The sequence below is a fragment of the Acanthisitta chloris genome, unplaced genomic scaffold (genome assembly GCF_000695815.1).
Source record: "Acanthisitta chloris isolate BGI_N310 unplaced genomic scaffold, ASM69581v1 scaffold9575, whole genome shotgun sequence".
Classification (NCBI taxonomy): Eukaryota; Metazoa; Chordata; class Aves; order Passeriformes; family Acanthisittidae; genus Acanthisitta; species Acanthisitta chloris.
This window is the reverse complement of record NW_008674280.1, coordinates 74,256-95,715: the sequence shown is the minus strand read 5'-3', so window position 1 is coordinate 95,715 and position 21,460 is coordinate 74,256. Positions and strand designations below refer to the sequence as shown.

The following is a 21,460-nucleotide window of genomic DNA, read 5'->3' as shown; positions in this document are numbered from 1 at the left end:
GAGAAAGTGAAATTGAAATGAAGTAGCATCACTCAAAACAATGAATTAAAGAAAAAAAATAGTACAAGGCTACTTATTTCCTCTGCCCAGATAAATGTGTTGAAAAGTCCAGGCTCAACAAAGAATGTTCATTTTGATCTGCAATATTAATGTACAGTACTTAAGCTACTGCAAATAAGATTAACATTTGCTCTTGTAAAAGAAGTGAGTTTTAAGATCCTAAATGTATGTTTACCTGGTTGAAACAAATGTTTTTCGTTAAAGTTGTAACTTGCAAGCCAAGATTTCTGTGATGGAAAATAACTAGTGTTTCAGTCCTTAACTTATTGGTAAACATTCTGCCTTAATAGATTTTATTAAAAAAAGGACATCATATGAAATAACCATACATATTATTGAAAATTTACCACAGAATGCTAAAGAAGGAATACCAGAAAAAGTTACCATTAAAAGTTATCAATTGTAAATATTTAGTCCTATTGCTGGGAAGTTGTAATAAAAAACCAAGCTGTTTTACTATGCACGGGATTAGTGTGAAGCAGCAGCACATCAGTTAGTTTCTCCTGTTCTCTGTACTCTCCTATTCATTTTTAAATGAAGAATTCTCATTTGTAACAAATAACACATGAAAAGAATGTTTTCCTATAGAAAATGACAGCATTTCAAAGTAGTAATCATGTTCCAACTGCATCCAGCAGGACAGTAGTCATTTACCTGTACCCCTGTACTTCCAAGTGCAGTTCAAGGTCCTGGTACTGCCCTCTGCATTTTCCAGTTTGGGTCAAACTTCACAACAGCTCAACTTTCCTTTGAAACACTGCCACACTGGGGCTGTTTTAGAATGAAATCTGCTTGCCCTTAGGGCTTGATAGAGTTAAAGGGCAAAATCCTGGCTCCATTTAAAGTCAGTGGGCAGTTTGCCATTTAATTCAATTGGTCTAGTATTTCACAGTGACCTTAAGGGTATACCAAAAACCTTGTACCCATGTATCCTGCCTTTGCATGCAGGAATAGTGGGGGTGTATATTAGTTTTTAACAGTAATGTCTGGGTGTCAACTAGGACGCTTTTAAGAATAGTGGGGGTGTATATTAGTTTTTAGCAGTAATGTCTGGGTGTCAAATAGGACGCTTTTATGTTGAAAGTTCACATGAAGCTTGCAAGCATTCACACAAAATTATGGAACAGAACTGCAAATGTTGGTTCATCAACAAAATTTATCTTCTGGTTGGGACTCAAAAATTCATTTTAAAATTTAGAAACTGCAGAACAGGCATTTGAGAAAACATTTACTTTCACTTAGCCTAGGCAATTTTAAAGAAATTTTTGGAAAGAAATTATTAAAGAAAGGAATGAAGCAAATCCTATTTTATTTCACAGCAAGAGGACACATATATTTCAATGTTAACAAGAATTTGGCAGTGCCAGTGCCATATCACAAATGACCTAGGAGACGTTTGTGCAGAGATAGCATAAGCAGGACATTTCACATTGCCATTTCAGCATCCTAAACAAACTACAGTGGCATGGGGTTGGATGAGTATATCAATTTGTGTATCACCATGGGTAGGTGCAAATCTATAGAGAAGGTTTAATAAAAGCAATTAGCCAGCTAAGAGAGCAGTTGATCAGAAATTCTAACCATGATATGTAGAAAGGAAGTTTTTAATCTGTCAGAAGCTCAACAATGTACAATAACTCATAATCAATTACACTATTACTCACATCCTTATAAAACACAATTGAAATGCTCCCAAATACAAATCACACAAATTTACAAGACTGTACAGCTAATCTGTGGAAAACCCAAATGTTTTCCCATGTTTTACTTCTCACACTTGAGTAAAAACCATCCATTCAGTGACAGATGCCAGGATGCTTGGATCTCTACTTTTTTCAGTTCCCTTATGTAAATAGTAATCTCTTTCAAAGTTAAAAATACTCCTCTTCCTTCACAGCTAATGTATATAGGTACTTCATATCCTTATTTAGAAACCTGGCAAGAAACACAGAGGGTAACTGATTTTGCATAATGTCTCTCTTACCCACTTTCAACATCCTGGTATAATATTAAAGATCAAATCAGCAAAGCTGACAGCAGATTAATTGTGTTATGCATTGCTTTCTCAGGTTTTGACTAGAAATTAAATCAGTAATCATTGCTCAGATAAACTATTACTACCATAATCTTTCCCTCACACCCAAAATTTCAAAAATAAATAGTAATAAAGGCTGCAGATAGTAATTTTTATCTCAAGACAGACACTGCAGTATTTGTAGTTATTAAAAACCCCAAATATTTTCCACTCATTTTCATCATGTAAAATAAGAATATATTCTGACACTGAAATTATAATACAACCTAGCTAGCTCAGGAGAAAGGGGAATGCCAATTAATCCAATTACTGATAGAGAAGCTATCAGGATGAGTACCTATCAGGCCAGGTTCTAAAGCACATCAGAAGCACCAGTGTTAAAAAAACAGAAAAGAAAAATGAAAAAGAAAAAAAGCTCATGCTTCTTGTGCTGAGTAGCACTATTAAATTCAGATGCAGGGTTCTGTTTAGGTTGGACAGGCCCCAACAGTAGAACAAAGTCAGTCTGTCTTAGTACCATAACCAAATTCTACAAGTTAACAGCTTTTCATGAAAAGCTGCCATTTCAAAATGTCAATCAAACCTGAATATAAGTGGGAACTCCTGCAGAAATAACCAGCTGCAGGTTTGAAAAACATTTTTCACTGAAAGTGGAAACACAAAAGATGTTTGAATGAGATCTCTTTTCATTCCTGTAACAGTAGACGGTCATTTTCACAACATCAAGGACAAAAACACAAGACAAAATTGCAAATAACGTCTTGAAAGAACCATTTGCAGGGGTGATGAATGATTCAAGTTACAAATGACAGAATTATTGGCAAATGGAAACTCATTAATATGAAAAAGCTTCTCCTGTAAGATTGTAGTTTGTCTTCACTTTTTCTCATTGTATCTGAATGATTAGGTTGTATGTATTAATTTCAATACGTCGTTAATATTTGCTTTCTCACCTTGAGACAGCAGCTTGCACCAAGATCATCTGACTTGCAATAAAAGTCATACATCTTTATGGGGTGTTTAGTAAACAATTGAAATAATTTCAGCTAATAAAAATGCAGATTCTAACAGGGCAAGTTTAAAATTTATAGTCTACCCACATAAAGACCACAAGTTTTCTAATTCAGTTCTGTACATCCAAATGTAAGTCATATTTATTCAATAAACCAAGGGGAAAATATTATTTATGTAAGTGTAGACTATAATGGAAAAGAAGCTTACCAATATTACTTTGGCCACATTCTCTTTTCTAAAGAATATAGCAGGAACAAAACCATTTTGCCTATTCTCTGAAATATGGATACCATCTCTGAAAATGAGTTTGCTGTCCAAACATAGGCTTCATAGATTTCTTACACAATAACTGGACTGATGTAGCAGTGATTTATATCACAAATCTCCACAGTCAATGCTATGAAACAAATTTAGCCAGCAGGGAGGCTTAGTGCAGAGTTATACCAGGATATAAGACTCCTCCCTGAAAGGTAACACCTGCACAGTAGTATTCATTAGGCAGTTTTCCTATTATAAACAAGTAAAAAAAGAATTGCACAGTAGATGAATACCTCAGCATGTCTCAAAGTTTAGAGTATTAACACAGACATACTGCCTTATACATGTTTACCTCCTTCCCAGAGTGACTATCAGTATGACTATCACGCAAATGAGAGAATATTAGCTCTTTTGAGTGACACTACATTTTTCTTAAGTTACACTTTTCACCAACGTGAAAACACATTTACAAGTTACATGAAAATTAGGATGAAATGAATCAGCATAGCTATATTAAACATAATTGAACACATTTAAGATTTAAAAGTTTAGAGTTGGAAATAGCATACAATTCTTCAGCAGTATACACCGGAAAAAAAGATGCTATACAACATAAAACTGAAACAACTTACCACTATAACCTCACTGTACCGAGATACCAGTTACATCATCCAAGTTCACACTACAGCACTATTTTATATAGCATACATTAATTTCCCATATCCCAAATCTAAATCTTCATATTACATCAAGCTGTATTCCTCCAGCTGCAGGCTGCAGCACACTACCAAAGTTACCTGAGAACTTTTTCTTACTCAAACTTCACTTCGGTAGAATCACAACAGAAGTTTATCAATACTGTTCCCAACAAGAAGACAAAAATACAGCAAGATTTTTCATCACTAGTTCTTGTTCTTATCACTTGGCATCACCAGCATTTGTTTTTAAGTAAGTTGGAGTATTTCCAGTCTACTCTGAGGTTTTGGGGATGAATAATTAGCTATGTCAAGAAATAGTTGAAGCAAGATTAACTTCACCATAAAATGCTGCTACCAAGCCATTTAAAAACTGAGACAGAAAAAAAAGGAAAGAAGGAAAGAAAGAAACTGTGCCAAACCTAGTGCCTTAGCAAGCAGAGTGTTTTGAATATTCTCAAAAGCATTTACCATTTACTTCAGGAAACAGCTTACAAGTCAAAACACGCTGGAGATTTTTTCATTTCGTTTTGTTTTGAGCTATCAATCGTTAGTCAAGATTACTATTCATTTTACAGGAGTGTTAAGAATGCAAATGGTTAACAGTAGTATAAACTATATACTTGGTTTAAGTTTGAATGTCTAAAACTATTACACACTGCATTCATCTGCATTCCCTGTTTATGGGAATAAAATATGTAGTCATTTGAAGTCCACAATATGTATACTGTGTTTGTAATAACTGTAGATTTTACAAGCACATTATTCTTTCCATTAGGATTAAAACCTCACCGAATAGCAATTTGTGAAAGAATTCTAGCAGGGCCCTGAGCCCAGAACTCTGACCTCTGATGAGATGCTTGGCAGCAACAAACTCTAGGTCTAAGCAAAACATCTGGTTTGAGTTAGACTTCCTGAAAAAATAGCCCCTGTACTGGGGAAACTGGTATTCACTGAGCTTTGTCTATACACTTTGACTGACTGCAACACTGTTGTGGGGGAGAGGAAGATTAAAAAAAAAGGGTTTGCCAGAATGCACGTCAATCACTGTAGACTTCTTGGTGGCCTCCAAAGAGCCAGACACTTACACTAGGAGACACTGTACGCGTTTGTTCATGCTTCTTGGGCTTTTACTATTGTACTTCAGAGCTCAATGTTTTTTTCAGAATTAGTGCCAACTTTGAATTATCTAATCCAAAATTACAGTTGAGCTCCAAATATAAATTTTGCCTGAAGAAATAGCTTCTTCAGAATTTTTTTAAACAATAATTGTTTTAACTTAATTTTTCTTGCAAACTTAGACAATTGCTGTCATCATAAAATGAATGAGAATATTCCCAACAAAAACACAAACTCCCACTGCCAAGAAATTTGTAAGAACAGCAACAGCTTTTGGTTGGCTCCCAAAACTTTTCATACACAACACGTTGTTACATGCATTACACAGATAACAGTACCACAGAAGGGTAACTAACGAGAACGCTGATACAGTGGGGCAGGTGTCCTCAGCCTCCTGCTCATACGTGTAATCAGCAAAAGCTCCAGCAAAAAGGGTTAAGGACAGAGCTGGTTCTTGCTTCTCATTTTCCTGAGATGGAAAGCACACCATATCACAGAGTAGGTGAAAACAAACAAATGCACAGTTGCAGGCAGAGCAAGGGTTGCACTCTGTTAAAGCTGGCAGCCCCGCTAAGGGAGACAAGAACAGCTTGGTGTGGTACGCAGGACACAGCTTCAGAAACACACGGGACTGTCAAGAAGTACCTGGCCAAACTCAGTTCACCAAACCCATGCTTTCTTTGCAGAAGATTTTGTATTTTTAACTATCATAAGTGAAGTCTTCTGCAGGTAATTAAGCCATGATAATGAAACAGCCAGCAATAGCTACTGAGACCTGTTACATTAATAGATACACACAGCAGCATTAAATGTCTTATGTAGGCTTGGGAAACTTAAAAGAGAATTTGAAAGCAACAGATACAGAATTTAATGGAGATCTCTGTCAACACATTGATCACTACTGCAGCTACACACATGTATGCATCAGAGATGTGTGACAATATTTATCTGTATAAAACTTTGCTATGTACAGATAGTGTGTACCTTTGCTGGCACTATTAATGGGACCTATTCCTATTAGTGGAATACTTTTCTGTATACTCTCTACTTTATAAAAATACATTGTGTTGATAAAAACATCTGAAAAAGTATTTTCTTCTATCTACTGCTCTATTTTATACAAGTCTGTCATATGACTGTATATTGTTAATGTGCTCATAGTTTATTTTCTTCCTGTGATTGCTAATGCAATAATATTTTTATGCCTGCTCTAGCAGTAACTTTACACTGGAATTAAATGTCATTTTCTACTTTCCACCCCTAAAACTCTAAATTAAAAGCCACTGATACTGACCCCCTGCATTCAGGCAAAATGCAGCCACCAACCCACAAAGGGACATTTATAAAATAAGCCTTGCTTGTTTGAACTGCAACACTGCCATCACTGGAGTTTCAGCCGGGAGACTTACATAAATAAAAATAAACCAAAGTAATAAACTCCATGTTTTATGGAGCTACGCAGAATAAAAAAAAAAAAAAAAAGAAAAAAGAGAAAAGGAAAAAATAAAGAGGTCCTCCTGGAAAACTTGAAAGATTAGACTTAAAAGCTGCCTCTCATTCCGGGAGACTTCTGGCCCACACTGTTCAATGCCATTTCTGAAGGACAGTCAGCTGTGGGCAGCAGGGCCACCCACACAAGTGTCCATGCTGCCCTTGGGTGCTGCAATGAGCTGCCCTTCTGTACACAACAATATAAAAAGCAAAACAATGTTTCAAATTAAGACAACTTAGATATTTCTGAATGCAACAGGAATAATGAATCGCCTACTAATATCTCAAGCAATATGAGGCATGCTGAAAAAAAAGAGCCTTTTAGCCCAAGGCTTTGTAATATATAGTCATGTTCTCCAAGGAGTGAAATTTTTCTACTACTGATGCCATTCCAGTGGCCATGTTATCCAAATGCCTGATATAAAACAAATCAAATTTTTTTTTTTTAAAGATATAAATCACATGTGTCCAAAGACTAAAATTTTCTGGAAGACTGAATATAATTTTAGAATCGTCATCGTCAGCTGGTTGACAGCAATAAAGACAACATTCACTTTAAATAACCCTGAATTATATACAGTTGAGTAAATTTGAATTTGTTTTGCTTTAAGGTCTTCCAAAGTTGAAGCCAACATGCTGAACAAAAATATTAAACTATCTATAACCCTGTGTCAACATATGATGCTACTGGGAATGGTAAGTGAATTAATTTTCCAAGGAAAATTAATTACTTATGACTTACAGTTGTAAAAGCAAACAACGTAACTCTGGATTAGGGCACATTTAATTTCTGTTTGGAGTAGCGATTAAATTAATTTCATATAATTCATGGTATGTAATGGAAAGCAGAACAAAGATGAAATCTTAGACAATGACTGACACAAAAAAGTGTATATTTATGTTCCTGATACAAAAATAAAGGTCACAGATATTAATCACTGTCTAGCGAAACGTGATTTCAGTTTCTAAAATTATTTTTTTCCAAAACTGTTTGTTAGGATAAGTGTTATTAGCAAGATAAAAATCTAAAAAGCAACAGATTACAAAACATCAGAAACATCTTGCATGCTATATTGTCTCAGTGAAAAGAGACAACAATTTTCAGTGGTATCTATTGAATGGAATAACTATCACAAAATTATTGGGATGAAGAGCAACACTAACTTAAATTCGTCCTACATTAATATAAGTCTACCTTACTTTAAGGGAGAGATAAAAAAAATGATCACAGTTCCAATATTAAAACGAATATGTACATTAACACCACACCACAAGGTAAACATAATGTATGAACTTTATCAGTTACTTACATTTTATAGCAAACACTGAGAAAAAGTCATAGCTCAAGTAAACCTGTGAAAGAATTCTTGCAGCATTCCATAATTTGGTATTTGTGCAAACAATGCAAAAATATTATTTTATACATTTCATTGCAAAACATATCGACTTCTTATTTTACATAATATTAACCACTAGAACCATATATATTAACAAACCACTTATGGGTTTAAAATATGTTAAGAATTTTTAGTTGCTACTTCTGGTCTCCTTCTGAAGGAAAGCACAAATTTATTGCAGATTTCAGATATTCAGATATCAAGTCAACAGCTGCTGTGCTATGAACTCAAATGGAATCACTCAAAAGTATAATAGTATTAGTATTTTTCCTTATGAGTCAAATGAATATACTGTTAATTCATGAAACCAAAACAACAGATGCAACAGATGACCGCTGCACAGCAAGCACTGACTATGGAATTCCACCAACAAATAATATTTACATTCACAATGTTTAAACTGGCCCCCCACACACATTCAAAGCAAGTGATTCATGTCCCTACTGCCACTTCTACCTGACTTTAGACACTAAAGAGCTGCTTTGACTATGGCAATAGTTGAATCAATTTTATTATTACAATACTTACATTAAAATCTGACTAGAATTCATAGCATAGCATCTTAAAGGTTAACTTACTTCACATTAAAGATGATTGATTGAGCCTTAACACAAGTCCAAGAACACAATAGCACACCACCATAGCATAGCATCTTAAAGGTTAACTTCACATTAAAGATGATTGTTTGAGCCTTAACACAAGTTCAAGAACACAAACAGCACACCATCCATACAGGTAATGCCATGAGTAATCTGTGGCACTCTGGCTATTTTTTACTGTAGTATTTTTTAGACTATTTCAAAAACATACAGAACTTGAGTTATGAAAATTTAACTGAAACCTAGATGAAAGGAGTGGAACAATTTTTCAGTGCTAAAATTGTGTATTTTCTCTTAAGGTTAATAAACACTTGAAATGTATACAGGAAACCTAAGGGCGTCTCACACATTTCAGAAGCTGTTCAGTCAAAATACTTTAAAAAATATAGACTTTATCACTCCCTTTTCTGTTTCAGCTTTTAGTCCACCAAGTGTTTCCCATCTGATGCACAGAGAAGCCGTATCAAGCCAATTTGCAGTATCCCAGCCCCATTTCACTCCTCTTGCCACTTGGCTCCTATGTCAGAATAGTCTTTCAAAAAGTTACAATCTGCCTGGATGGATCTTCACTCAGGTCACTTGTGTTGGAATTAGCTCTGCCCAAGTACATTTACAGAACTGAAATAAAAATCAAGCTGAAATATTAAACAGGCTTGCAGAGAGGGTACCCTGGAGAAGGTGCCAGGGCAATCCTGCTCATGAGTTTCTATCTGCTACTTTTATGGTGGTCTGAAAGTAAACAGCCTTTACACTTGTATTTTGTGAACAATAACATATATAACTTCAACCCAATTATAATGCAAATCTCGAGTATGATGTCACATGGTGCCAAGAGTGCTAGTAATTAAGCAATCAGAAACAAACTGACAGGGAGGGCAAATCTGCCCAGCAGCTGTTTCCTATCACCACCCTCAGATCATCCCACCTCAGTATACCAACACTTCTGGAGCTTCCCTACTTTTGCTACAACCTCAGCAGTTCTATAAAACCCTACATATGCAAACAAAAACTCTCTAACAGTAAATAACAGCAAATGCGAGAGGGGATTATCAGCCGTAATGTCTCAAATTTACCTGCACTTCAGGTTGCTTACAAAGCCACATCTCTGACAAGTTTTCAAATGCTGTCTACAGTGCATTTTTGGTGACAGCAGCAAAAAGAGATGCAATCCATGGGCAGCTTCGTGAGTGACATGTGCAGATGGGGTGATAGCGCTGTGCTCTTGCACTCTTTGTAAATACACATGCACACATTTTCCTTCATTTCCTTAAAGGGGCAGCATCTCACCTCACTGAGCTGGCACATTTTCTTGGAGATGCTAGTAAATTTACACACTGTACCAGCCAAAATAATTAATAACACAACAGCTAATTTTTTCTCTATCCCTTTGTTTTGTTATAATAGACTAGCTAAAGTTTATTGTGCTTTGCTGGCAGAACATTTGATTTCCCCTTGCCAGCTAGAGAATAGGTAGATGCAACCAGAGAGACTGCCAAGTTACAGGATATATAAACCATCTCTGGCAGTCAGCAAAACTGCTGCTGAAGATTAAATTACACAAACTTGCCAGAGGTGTAACTTACTTGGAAAGGAATCTTAAGTTTTGCTCACCTACTTCAGTGGGGTGGAGAAGCATCCAAAACCATTATTAGGTTATTACCTCTCCCTAGCAAAGCTGTCTGCAAAGATTTTGCTCCCACCAGATGTCAGTCAGATGCTTTGGTTCATAGGGCTTTACTTTTCAAAATGAAAAGCACATCATTTACCCTAAAAATGACATTGGGCAAAAGACACATGATTTTTGGTTGCTTTCCTCACAGAGCTAATGTTTCACCATTACTATAGGACAAGCAAGGATTCTGCAAGTCGCTTGGTGTTAAAAATTCTGCATTAAGCACCAACACTCACCAGCCTACATATCCACTAAAAAAAAATAAAAATAAATACACCTTTTTCCCTACTGACAAGACACTGGAGGTTTTCGGCTTTCCTTAACAATATTTTATAGGTAAAGCCACCACACCCTGACCCTCAAAAAGTTTTAGTAAACTTTAAAACTTTTGATAACTTCTCTCCCTTTCCCACAAATTCCAAGGCAAGCAATCCCTTGTAGTATGCAGCAAAAACATTGATCAACAATAGCCTCTTTGCAAGAGACTACAGGTTCACAGGAGAGGTTTAAGTTTCCTTTATAGAGGAGCAGAGCTAAGAACACAGTGAAACACTATCCCACATGTCCCTGTCTTTCAAGTCCCAGTTCAGAGACAAGATTCAATACAGAAGCAGCCCAGAATTTGTCCAGTTACTATTTTTTTAAAATTTACAATAATGGCACCATATTCTTCAGCCTATTAAAAAAAATCTTTATTATCAGTATAGCAAATTTCTTCCACTTCAGCCAGATTCCAGCTCACCAACATATTTCCTATTATGTTTTCTCAACTTAATGAATACCCATAATCAACCAGCTGCCATATAGTGCCAAAAAGGAGTGATTTACATTCATTAGTAAGTTGTTTGATTACTGTGAGATATACAGAACTGAGCATGGGTATCCTTACCTTAGACTTTGCTTTGTGTAAGCAAAGGTTCTCTTTTGGCAACCACTTCAATTAAAGTACAGAAAACCATAAACAAGCTCACAAAATTGCAATTTTATCATAGAAGGTTTGGTCCTTTGCCTGTGTGTGTGTGCATATTCAGTGTAGTAACACAGAAGGAATGCTGAAGGATTTTGGAGACAGGCTGTTCAACTGGGTGTTGAAACCTGCAACCTACAATTCTGATCAGCAAACAACATTCCTGTTGAACTGAGTTTCCACAGGTGCTATGTGAATCGAGGAACATAATGCATTGCTCACCTAACAAGACATTCAATTTTCTCAATCAAAAAACTGTAACTTGCAACCCCCCACAAATTTGTTTTAATAAGCTCCATACAGCAAGCTGAAGTTTGAGGCTGTTTCAAAAATTCCACCTCAGAGATTAAAAAAAGACACTATTGCTCATCACATGCAATCATACTCTCACATCATACATGAGCTTGCTATCCAAGTAACACACCTAACGACACATATACCCCATGGGTCAATTAAGAAAAAAATATATAAAGAAGTAAACTTCTTAAACACTCAGTGATAAATGCACACTTCTGACTGAAAAAAAGAATCAGTCAGCTTCAGTACTTTTCTCCATGCCATTAAATAAAAGCATACTAAGCAAAGGAGATAAAACCAAAACCAGGTACCAAGAAGAACAGGAAGTCTCTTATATTTTACCATGAAAAACTGAGCATCTATTCTAAGAAAAAGAGAACAGTTTTCTTAAACCACACACCGATTCTTTGTGATGCTCAATGTCCAGATTATGACAACTCTTGTTCACAAACATTAAGTACTTCACAGCTTTCTTGTCGTTAGCAGCTTCATATTTAAACATAATTTTTCAGGCTCCCATTATGAAATAAACAATACAACATCTGGTTTACCGAAACAAAGCTATCAAGTTCAGTTTGCTGGGTTTTGTAACAACAGGCTGACCAATACCTGCAGTGCAAGGGTGCCAGCTTTTCTTGCAGGAAAGACAACAAAGGAATAACACATAGGCTTGTTCAGCCTGCAACTGTATTAGGCTGACTCAACTGCACCTGGTCTTACTCGTAAGAGATATTCTTGAGGTCCTTCCCTTTGATTCCTGTATTTCTAAAATGTTCCTACAGTTCAGCTCCCAGATGCCTCCAAATTTAGTAGCTATTAAGCATTAAATAGTCAGATTCCCTCAAGTAAATAATTTACACGTTGGTCATTCAGAAGAGTAGTACAATTTTAGTTCAGATTCCCTCAAGTAAATAATTTACATGTTGGCCATTCAGAAGAGTAGTACAATTTTAAGTGGTACTACTGTCAAAAACGAACTTAGCACCACACATTTCTAATAGCCATCCTGTTGCACAGGGACCCACTGGAGGTTTAGAAAAACTTGGCAGTGATGACACCATGTACATCTTTTAAGGGATGAAGATGATTAAAGAATGTAACTTTAGAAAAACTTGGCAGTGATGACACCGTGTACATCTTTCGAGGGATGAAGATGATTAAAAAATGTAATAGACTAAGAGGGCTACACGCAGTTCCACCCACGTGCAGGAGAGGCCAGTAACATCCTTCCACCACTGCCAACCAGTTAGTTCTCTCTCATTGGCACTGAGGCAGGGAAGAAACAACCATGCAAGGATGGCCTGCAACAGCAGATAGTGTTCTATACAGCCTTCTAGGAGAAGCAAAAAAATCTCCTTCCTTTCCAGCAGGAGTTGAGATATGACCTTCAGTGAGATGCCTCAGTATTAACTAGCTAGCTGTAGATTTTCAAGTGGTTTATATCTGCAATGCCATGATTAAGACAACTGGTCCAATTAAGGAGGAAGTGTATCTGATTAAAAACATTCCCTGTCATTTAACAAAACATACCCATCTTTTTTTGGGGAAAAAATTCAAGCATAAAAAGCATATCAAATTGCACCTGATATAATAAAACATCCTGCAGGTAATAATAAATGCAAAACTGATGCACTTCAATAACAAGAGGAATATGGGAAGGAAAACAGACAAGAGGAACAAAAAAGGCATTTCCAAATTCAGTTATTATTAGGGCATCCTGATGAGGCTTTATTGAACCCTCCTTTGATCAGGACCTTCCAGGATTATATAGAAAACAAACAAAGAATTAGCCTGACCATTTTTGTTCTTGAAGGAATGCTTACTTAGGAGTATTGTTTACAGATTTTATTTATTTCACTCAAAATGTTCCAGATACCTCTGTAATCAAGCATCCTCCCACTTCAGAGGTTACAGAACTACATATATTACCTCTTACATCCTTTTGGAATGCTAATTTTCCAAATGTGTTAAACAGTGGAGATACTACCATGCACAAAAATATATTATTAACAGATTTTTGCACTCCAAAAATTATAAAGACCAGGTAAGGATGCTGCTTTTTCAAGATCAGACATGGTGCACATTTTTTAATATTATACATAATTTGTCAAAAATTCTAATCCTTCAACACAGACCACATATTTTGTTCTTAGGTTACAGATGAGTTGGAGCTCCATCTAGCTCTTTCACTAGAGGTTCCTTGTTTTTTTTTATCATCCAGGGATTTTGTACATCAAATGAACATCAAAAGACCAACCAAACTTAACATAGTCCCTTAGCACTATTTCTCCTTTCTCTGCCTTACAATACAGATTCAGGTTTTCACTTTTTCGAAGTCTATTAATGTAATTCTCCCCCTTTACTATGATGGACAAAGTTTATGCTAGTGATGTTTTACTCACCTATGAAAAGTTGGGTTTCTATTTGAGAGGAAGGATTTTTTTGATTTCGTATTCATTTTCTTTGCTCTGAAATTCAATTCCCTAACCACACTCTTTGTGAAGCAGCTTTGTTCTCAGCTCTTATCTACATCTTCTAAGATCATTACAAATGCAATGGTAATTCATCAGCCAAAATTCAGTTTACAGCACAATAAAGTCTTGAGCCACTAACTGCTTCTTCCTGGGTAGGAACTTAGCTTTGAACTGGCACGGGGAGGTGGCAAGGCAAACATATTCTGTATCAGAGAGAGTCTGGGCATCATCTTCACGTTCAACTACAGAAGAAATCATAGTAATATGGCCTGAAGGTGATAAATTAATTTTGGCTAGGTTCCTGTCTGGAAGGAAAGAACAATTTTCCTAATGAGATAAAGATGAAGGAAGACAAGGACCTCTAGGCAACTGGAATTTAGTCGGAGAGAGGCCCTAATAAATCAGGTTGTGCTTCTCTTTGTTTAAGGAAATACCTGTTAGGAGATCCGGGCCCTGTTTATTTTTCTCTGACAAACCTGATTTTCTTGGCAGTACACAAACACAGAATCATAACTTGAAATGAGAATAAAAGCAGGTGGTCAAGTACAAGTTTCAAATTCTTTTTCATCTGAAATAAGTAAACACAAACCCAGGCTGATGGAGCTCAGTTTACACAGATCTCCTGCTACCTGGAAACTCCTATTTCTGTATTCAAATTATCCACACCCAGATGAGTAGATTTGCTTGGAAAACTTGCACTAGACAAACTAGAAAACACAAGTATTCTTACAAACATGCATATGAAGTTGTAATCACATGGAAATCGCAGCTACAGAAGATGCAGCCTCTTTACACAGCACTGTTGGAGGTGCACACACTCCACAGACTTTGAGCAAGCTCATATTCTTAGCAGCAGATTTAACACATGACCACTTGAGTTTCCTGTAGCATTGCAATCATTGCTGATAGCAGCAGCAGCTCCTGCCCAAGCAGGTCACTCAGCTGAACACACAATGTTCCTGTACCACAGTCCCATTACAAAAGCTACAGCCTTTGTCAGGCACGTTCTGCTTCACCACACTCTCACTTCAACCTCTGAGAAAACATGGACATTATTGCCACTGCCTTTCAAAGTAGCATAGTTTGGGACCTCTGGCTATTCTAAACTGAAAGAGAGGCAATGTCCCAAGTCAATCAGACTGCTGCAAAGGCAGCAGCCCCACTCCACTCCTCACCAAGTTGCGTGTTGCGGCCCCTCCCTTACGCTAACCCAGGACATCACAGCCATTGTCAGCACCACAGAAGGATTGGGGTACTTGGGCTGGAGTAGAAGAAAAAGGCAGGACCACCTGTCCAGGGAGTTTACACTTCACATAGGTCAACACCCAAGTCAATCAGACTGCTGCAAAGGCAGCAGCCCCACTCCACTCCTCACCAAGTTGCGTGTTGCGGCCCCTCCCTTACGCTAACCCAGGACATCACAGCCATTGTCAGCACCACAGAAGGATTGGGGTACTTGGGCTGGAGTAGAAGAAAAAGGCAGGACCACCTGTCCAGGGAGTTTACACTTCACATAGGTCAACACACAGTGAGCGGACCACCTGTCCAGGGAGTTTACACTTTGGTCAACATACAGTGAGCATGCTTCCCTCAAGAAACCATCACCCTGCTTGTGCTACACAGCTACAGTTATCGGCAGCAGCACAGTCTCAGCCTGCCTCTGCCTAAAGACTAATCGCTGTCTCCTTCAGGACAAGAAAGCCAAAACCTGGATTTGTCAGATTCTTAAATATCCATTTCAGTGTGTTTAAGAAAGGAAAGGTCGTATTTAAATGCTAGGTTTAGAGTTACAGTAGGTTAAGAAAGCAACCTCTTCTGTGAAAAGCCTGTTATATTTCTGATCTGGACTGCGCACTGCATATTTCATCCCAGAAATTAATAGAAAGCTACAGCCAGCAACCAGATTATAAATTAAAATGTAATAAAACCTTTCAAATTGTCTTGGATATTATAAAATTCTGTACCTGATATACTCTTTATCTGAGGGATTATATCAGCTATTACTCTGGGACTCCCTGTATAACACAACAGCTTTTTTCTATGCCTGCTTTCTGAGACGCCAGCAAGTGACTGTTCTCTCTGAAGGGAGACAAGACATAAAAGCTTAATTCCTCTTCTCCTCCCTGCCCCTCCCCTGCTACAAGGGAGCTGTCATGCCAAGAGGGCAGCAGACCTTCTAACTTTACTTTCAAGAGTGAAAATTTGCTTTCAATAGTATCACATAAAGATCTAGTGCTTCAGAAATTTCTGTATCTTTGAACGAGCATGTTATAACTTCCGTAGCCTTTAAGAATTCTGACAGGACCTGTATCCACCTCAGAGGATTTATTCAAACCACAAGACTTAAAATGCAGACAGCTGGAAACGAACAATATTTGACGTCCACCTCTACCAGGCTTTTAGGAATTGTTTCTCTGCAATTTTTCATATAACCAATTTGGACATGAACAAATAATGCAGATGGGCATTTAGTTGCAACACACCTGCAGTGGCCCAAGAAGCTTCTCTGAAAGGGTCAGGAAAGTTGTATTGACCTTGCTCTATCAGATTATCAGCATAACATAAATGATGCCAGCTTTGGTCTCTGAGACTGTAGTGAACTGCTGCAATATGTTAATTGCAACACTCATCTCATAGTATCATGCTCCGAAAACCACATAACCACCACCAAATGCCATGTCTTTATGCTTTAGATGCATGTTTTTACAATGTGCATGTGGGCCATAGGAGACGGTGTGCATCTAAATCAATACGTTCTAGACACACCAATGCAAGTTCCCAATACTTAAGAATTCACAGTATACTTCAAATAGTAAAATATTTCATTTTGGAATTGATTTTGTTCAAATTTTGTGTAAAAAAGTCAACCAAATCTCTAAGTACTGACATAGAATTTCTGGGGTCTTTCGTTGTAAAATAGTTTTTTCCTTAAAGAAGGATGAAGAAAAATCTGTATCACTTTTCATTAATGTTGTTTCAACATATTGCTGCTACTGTTATAAATAAGAGCAGAGGGTCTGCACAAGTAAGGAAAGCAACTATATTTCAGATTGAAGCTGCTCTTTTTGCCAAATGATCACTCTCTGATTAATAGCTGACACCATTACAGCACATTTTTACTGAAATCTGGATACATATCTGAAAGAAATGTACAGTATTTCAGCTCTTCAATCTAATTTTCCTCAAAAACTATGGTATAGTTCATGCTGAAAGATTAATTAGATAAGCTAGGTTTACCAATAAGGTAACAGTTAGCAAGCAACATGAGAACATTTTATCATCTGTGGCAATACAAGCAGGGCTTACAAAAGCAGTTCTAAGTGCTACTTTAACTCACTAAAATGTTCACCTGTTCTTTAAAAACAAAACAGGATATACATTTCTTGGAAATTTTTCATAGCACCTTTTCTTTGTCAGGCCACTTTTAGCAGCAGCAGCAAAGGATTCTAGGCTGCTAATTGCATTGTATCTCATTAACTCTCATGAGCTAACCTGAAAGAACAAATTCAGATAGTTGCATGAGTTCTGTTCTGAATTCTGCTCCAGTCTTTTAAATTTACTATAGTTTCAAAAATAGAGAGAAAATCACATGACAATTCTTGGGTTTTTTTTTTCTCTGTTTGGTGGGACTTAAGCACATGCATAAATGCTTTCCTGAATCAATGCCAATATGCTATAAAATGACAATAACTGATGTATCACTTCTCAATACAATACTCTTTGTAAAGAGACTTTGAAGGTGAAAGTTACTTTTCAGAAATAATCTACAAAAATGTATAAAAAACCAGAATTGTCAAACATTTTCCAATTCAGCTTTAGTAAATTAAAAACTTCAAAACAAATGCTTTTATTACAAACTTCTAAGAAGAAATGCACCTAATAGTACAAATTAATGGCTTCTAAATGGATGATCAATATCTCATTGTATTTTACACAAAGACCTAAAACCCTATTGCTGTAACAATACCCAAAAAAAAGAGAAAGCTTTACATATCAGGTTACCTGTCTGATTTTTTTAATAGACTATACATCTGGCTACAGCCATTTCAGAGTCTCAACCTCAATCATTAGAAGTAGGGATTAAGACAAGAGGCAGTTTATGACTTTAAGTATTTACTACCATTCTATCAACTCTACAAATGTCTTTTAAAGGAGATGTAACTAGTTGACAACTATAAAGCAGCATTTTGGTTTCACTCTGTATCATGATAAATTACTTAGATTAAATGATATGTATTATCTTACCTGATACATTCCAACTCCTATGTGTTTGGGCTCAATTTTCACTAGCTCAGCTAATGGGTCTTGGACTCGTCTAGCTATGGAAACTGAAAAACAAAATTAGAAAACAGTGATGGATTTTATCTGAAATAACAGAATAATGTAATTGCTTTTGCTTTTTTTTTTTTTTTTTTTTTTTTTACATCTTCTACATGTTTAATTTCTTTTAAAACCTGGAAATAATCAATAGTATAGTGGAATCCTTTTTCCTTGTTAGACACAGGACATCACATGTACATTAATCAAATTTTCTATTTGAATAATTCAAGCAAAGACTTAAGGAGACTGCAAACTGTAATTGTGATGTTTAAAGAGTTTTTCAAGCCACAGACTTAAATAAAACTGCATGCACTATATATGTCTATCTGGATTTCAGTAAGGCATTTGACACTGTCTCCCACAGAATACTTCTATATAAACTGGTTGCTTGTGGCCTGGATGGGTGGACTCTTCAATGGGTAAAAGCAGGCTGGATGGCCAGACCCAGAGAGTTGTGGTTAATGGAGCTAAGTCCAATTGGTGTCCAGTCACTAGTGGTGATCCCCAGGGCTCAGTACTGGGATCAGTCCTATTTATCATCTTTAGTGGTGATCTAGATGTGGGGATTGAGTGCATCCTCAGCAAACTTGCAGATTACACAAGGTTGGGTGGGAGTGCTGATCTGCCTGAGGGTAGGAAAGCTCTACAGAGAGACCTGGACTGACTTATCAGTGGGCTGAGGACAACTGCAGGAGGGTCAATAAGGTGAAGTGTCAGGTCCTGCACTTGGGGCACAACAACCTCATGCAGTACTACAGGGTAGCAGTGGAGTGGCTCAAGTGTTGTTTGTCAGAAAGGGACTTGGGAGTGTTGGTCAACAGGGGCTCAATATGAGCCAACAGTGTGCACAGGTGACCAGGAAGGCCAATGGCATCTTGGCCTGTATCAAGAATAGTGTGACCAGGACTAAGGAAGTGATCATCCCCCTGTACTCGGCATTGGTGAGGCCACACCTCGAGTGCTGTGTTCATTTTTGGGCCCCTCACAGTTAAAAGGACATTGAGGCACTGGAGTGAGTCCAGGGAAGGGCAACACGGCTCATAAAAGGTGTAAAACACATGTCCTATGAGGAAGGGCTGAGGGAGTTGGGTTTGTTTAGCCTTGAGAAGAGGCTCAGGGGTGACCTCATGGCTCTCTACAACTACCTGAAAGGGGGTTGTAGAGAGATGAGGGATGGTCTCTTCTGCCATGCCTGCAGTGAGAGGACTAGAGGAAATGGTCATACGCTGAGAGAGGGAAGATTCAGATTAGATGTAAGGAAACTTTTTTTCACTGTTAGGGTAGTCAGGCACTAGAATAGATTGCCCAAGGAGGTGGTGGAGTCATCATCCCTGGAAGTGTTTAAGAGGCATCTGATCTGGTGCTGAAGGATATGGCAGGATAATGGTTGGACTCAATGATCTTAGAGGTCTCCTCCAACCTTGATGATTCTATGATTTTCTTCCCTTGTATCCATACTAAAAGCATAGGTAATATTTAAAATTAAGCTCTGTTAGAACCTTTAACCTTAAATCACAGATATGTAGAAACAAACATTTTAAAAAGTAATGGGGTAACTGTTCACAGACTTATCTAATATAGGATTCCCTAAGGTATATATTATATACTTACACATATTTATCTAATTCAACCATAAAATTCAGTGTTCACTTTGAACATGGTTCTTGGACTTTGCTGCATACCAAGACACATCAATTTGCAATCTGTCATCATTATAACCACATTTAGAAAAACTAAAGCAATTTCCAACATTTCTGATGCCATTAAGAGAACATGGGAAGAACCTTTAGTCTTCTCAGTCCACAAGATTGCATTTTTGAAGCCTGTATTTACTGATAAATCCTTTGCTTATCAAAATATCACAACAAAAAGTATATTTGCAACTGCCAATTCTCCAGCTTGGTCTGATTCTGCAGATACTGAGTTGTATTCAGTATTTGCAACTGTGCTTCCTCCCACATATGGTAAACCCTCAACCAGTATTATAAATGTTTTACTCTCCTGAGTAAAGGCAAAACAGATTAACTGGTTTAACAGCTCTTAGAACACTCATTCTACCTAGTGAAGTAAACACTGATGAAGAAGAGAAGTGTCTAGAGGTACTCCAAAAGTCTTTCCAAATATGGACCAAATGTCTTAAAAAAACCCAACCAAATAAAACCCTGAAACCAAGAATCCCACAAAACCCAAAATACTAAAGAAAAAAACCCCAAACAAACAAAACCCTCCCAAGCCCCTCCCTCAACAAAAAAACCCCACAACTTAAAATCAAAACAAAAACCCCATACAAATTAAAAAAGCCCAACATACCAATGCTAGACTTTATTACCAAGGCTGCTTTTCCCACCACATGCACTTGTGCAAGAATAAGAGAAATGGGGTGGAACAGAATAAAGCTGTGGTCCTTTAAAAGCTGTGTTCAGAATCAACCCTACAGGGCTTTCGTCATTTCAACAGACATTTCCTAAGATTTATTTTACATTTAAAGACATTTTAAACAAATCAAGAGAGGGTTAGAGGAAGAAAAGACAGGAGTCAGGAGTAAATACGGATCTGCACGGTGGTTTAGTCAACAACACACACATATTGTTTAAATAAGAAAATTGGAAGTATCTCCATATACGTACATAAAGCCCTTTTACTGAATCACAGAAGTGTTGATCCTGGAGATATCTCTTGAGAACACATGCTTTCCTGTCTAACACCCTTGCTGAAACAGGGTCAGCTACAGCAGGGTCCCCCAGATCACATCCTGTTGCATGGAGACTCCACAACCTGTCTGGTCAATCCATTCCAGTGTTTGACCACCCTGACAGTAGACAAGTGCTTTCTTGAGTACATACTGAATTTGCTGTGTTCCTATCAGTGTCCAGTGTCTCTTGTCCTAAGAGTGGGCACTACTGAGAAGAGTTTGCTTCTCCCTTCATTCCCTTCCATCAGGTATTTATACCCATTTGTAAGATCCCTGATCCTCCTCTCCTCCAGGCTGAGCATTCCCAGTTCACTTGGTTTCTCCTTGTATGAGAGGTGCCCAGATTCTTAACCACCTTTGCAGCTCTAAT

General features: G+C 37.3%; 1 protein-coding gene across 1 annotated transcript in view; it reads right to left on the bottom strand.

Moving 5' to 3' along the window:
• Positions 1 to 13,462: 13,462 nt before the first annotated feature.
• The window catches only part of LOC103802757 (S1 RNA-binding domain-containing protein 1-like), a 75,552-nt gene continuing 67,554 nt past the window's right edge, over positions 13,463 to 21,460 (bottom strand). Inside the window, exons 15-17 of the mRNA XM_009075279.1 lie at positions 18,324 to 18,406; positions 16,043 to 16,157; positions 13,463 to 13,587 (exon numbers count right to left, since the gene is read on the bottom strand). Coding sequence (XP_009073527.1) covers positions 13,463 to 13,587; positions 16,043 to 16,157; positions 18,324 to 18,406 — 323 coding nt within the window. The remainder of the gene's footprint in view (positions 13,588 to 16,042; positions 16,158 to 18,323; positions 18,407 to 21,460) is intronic.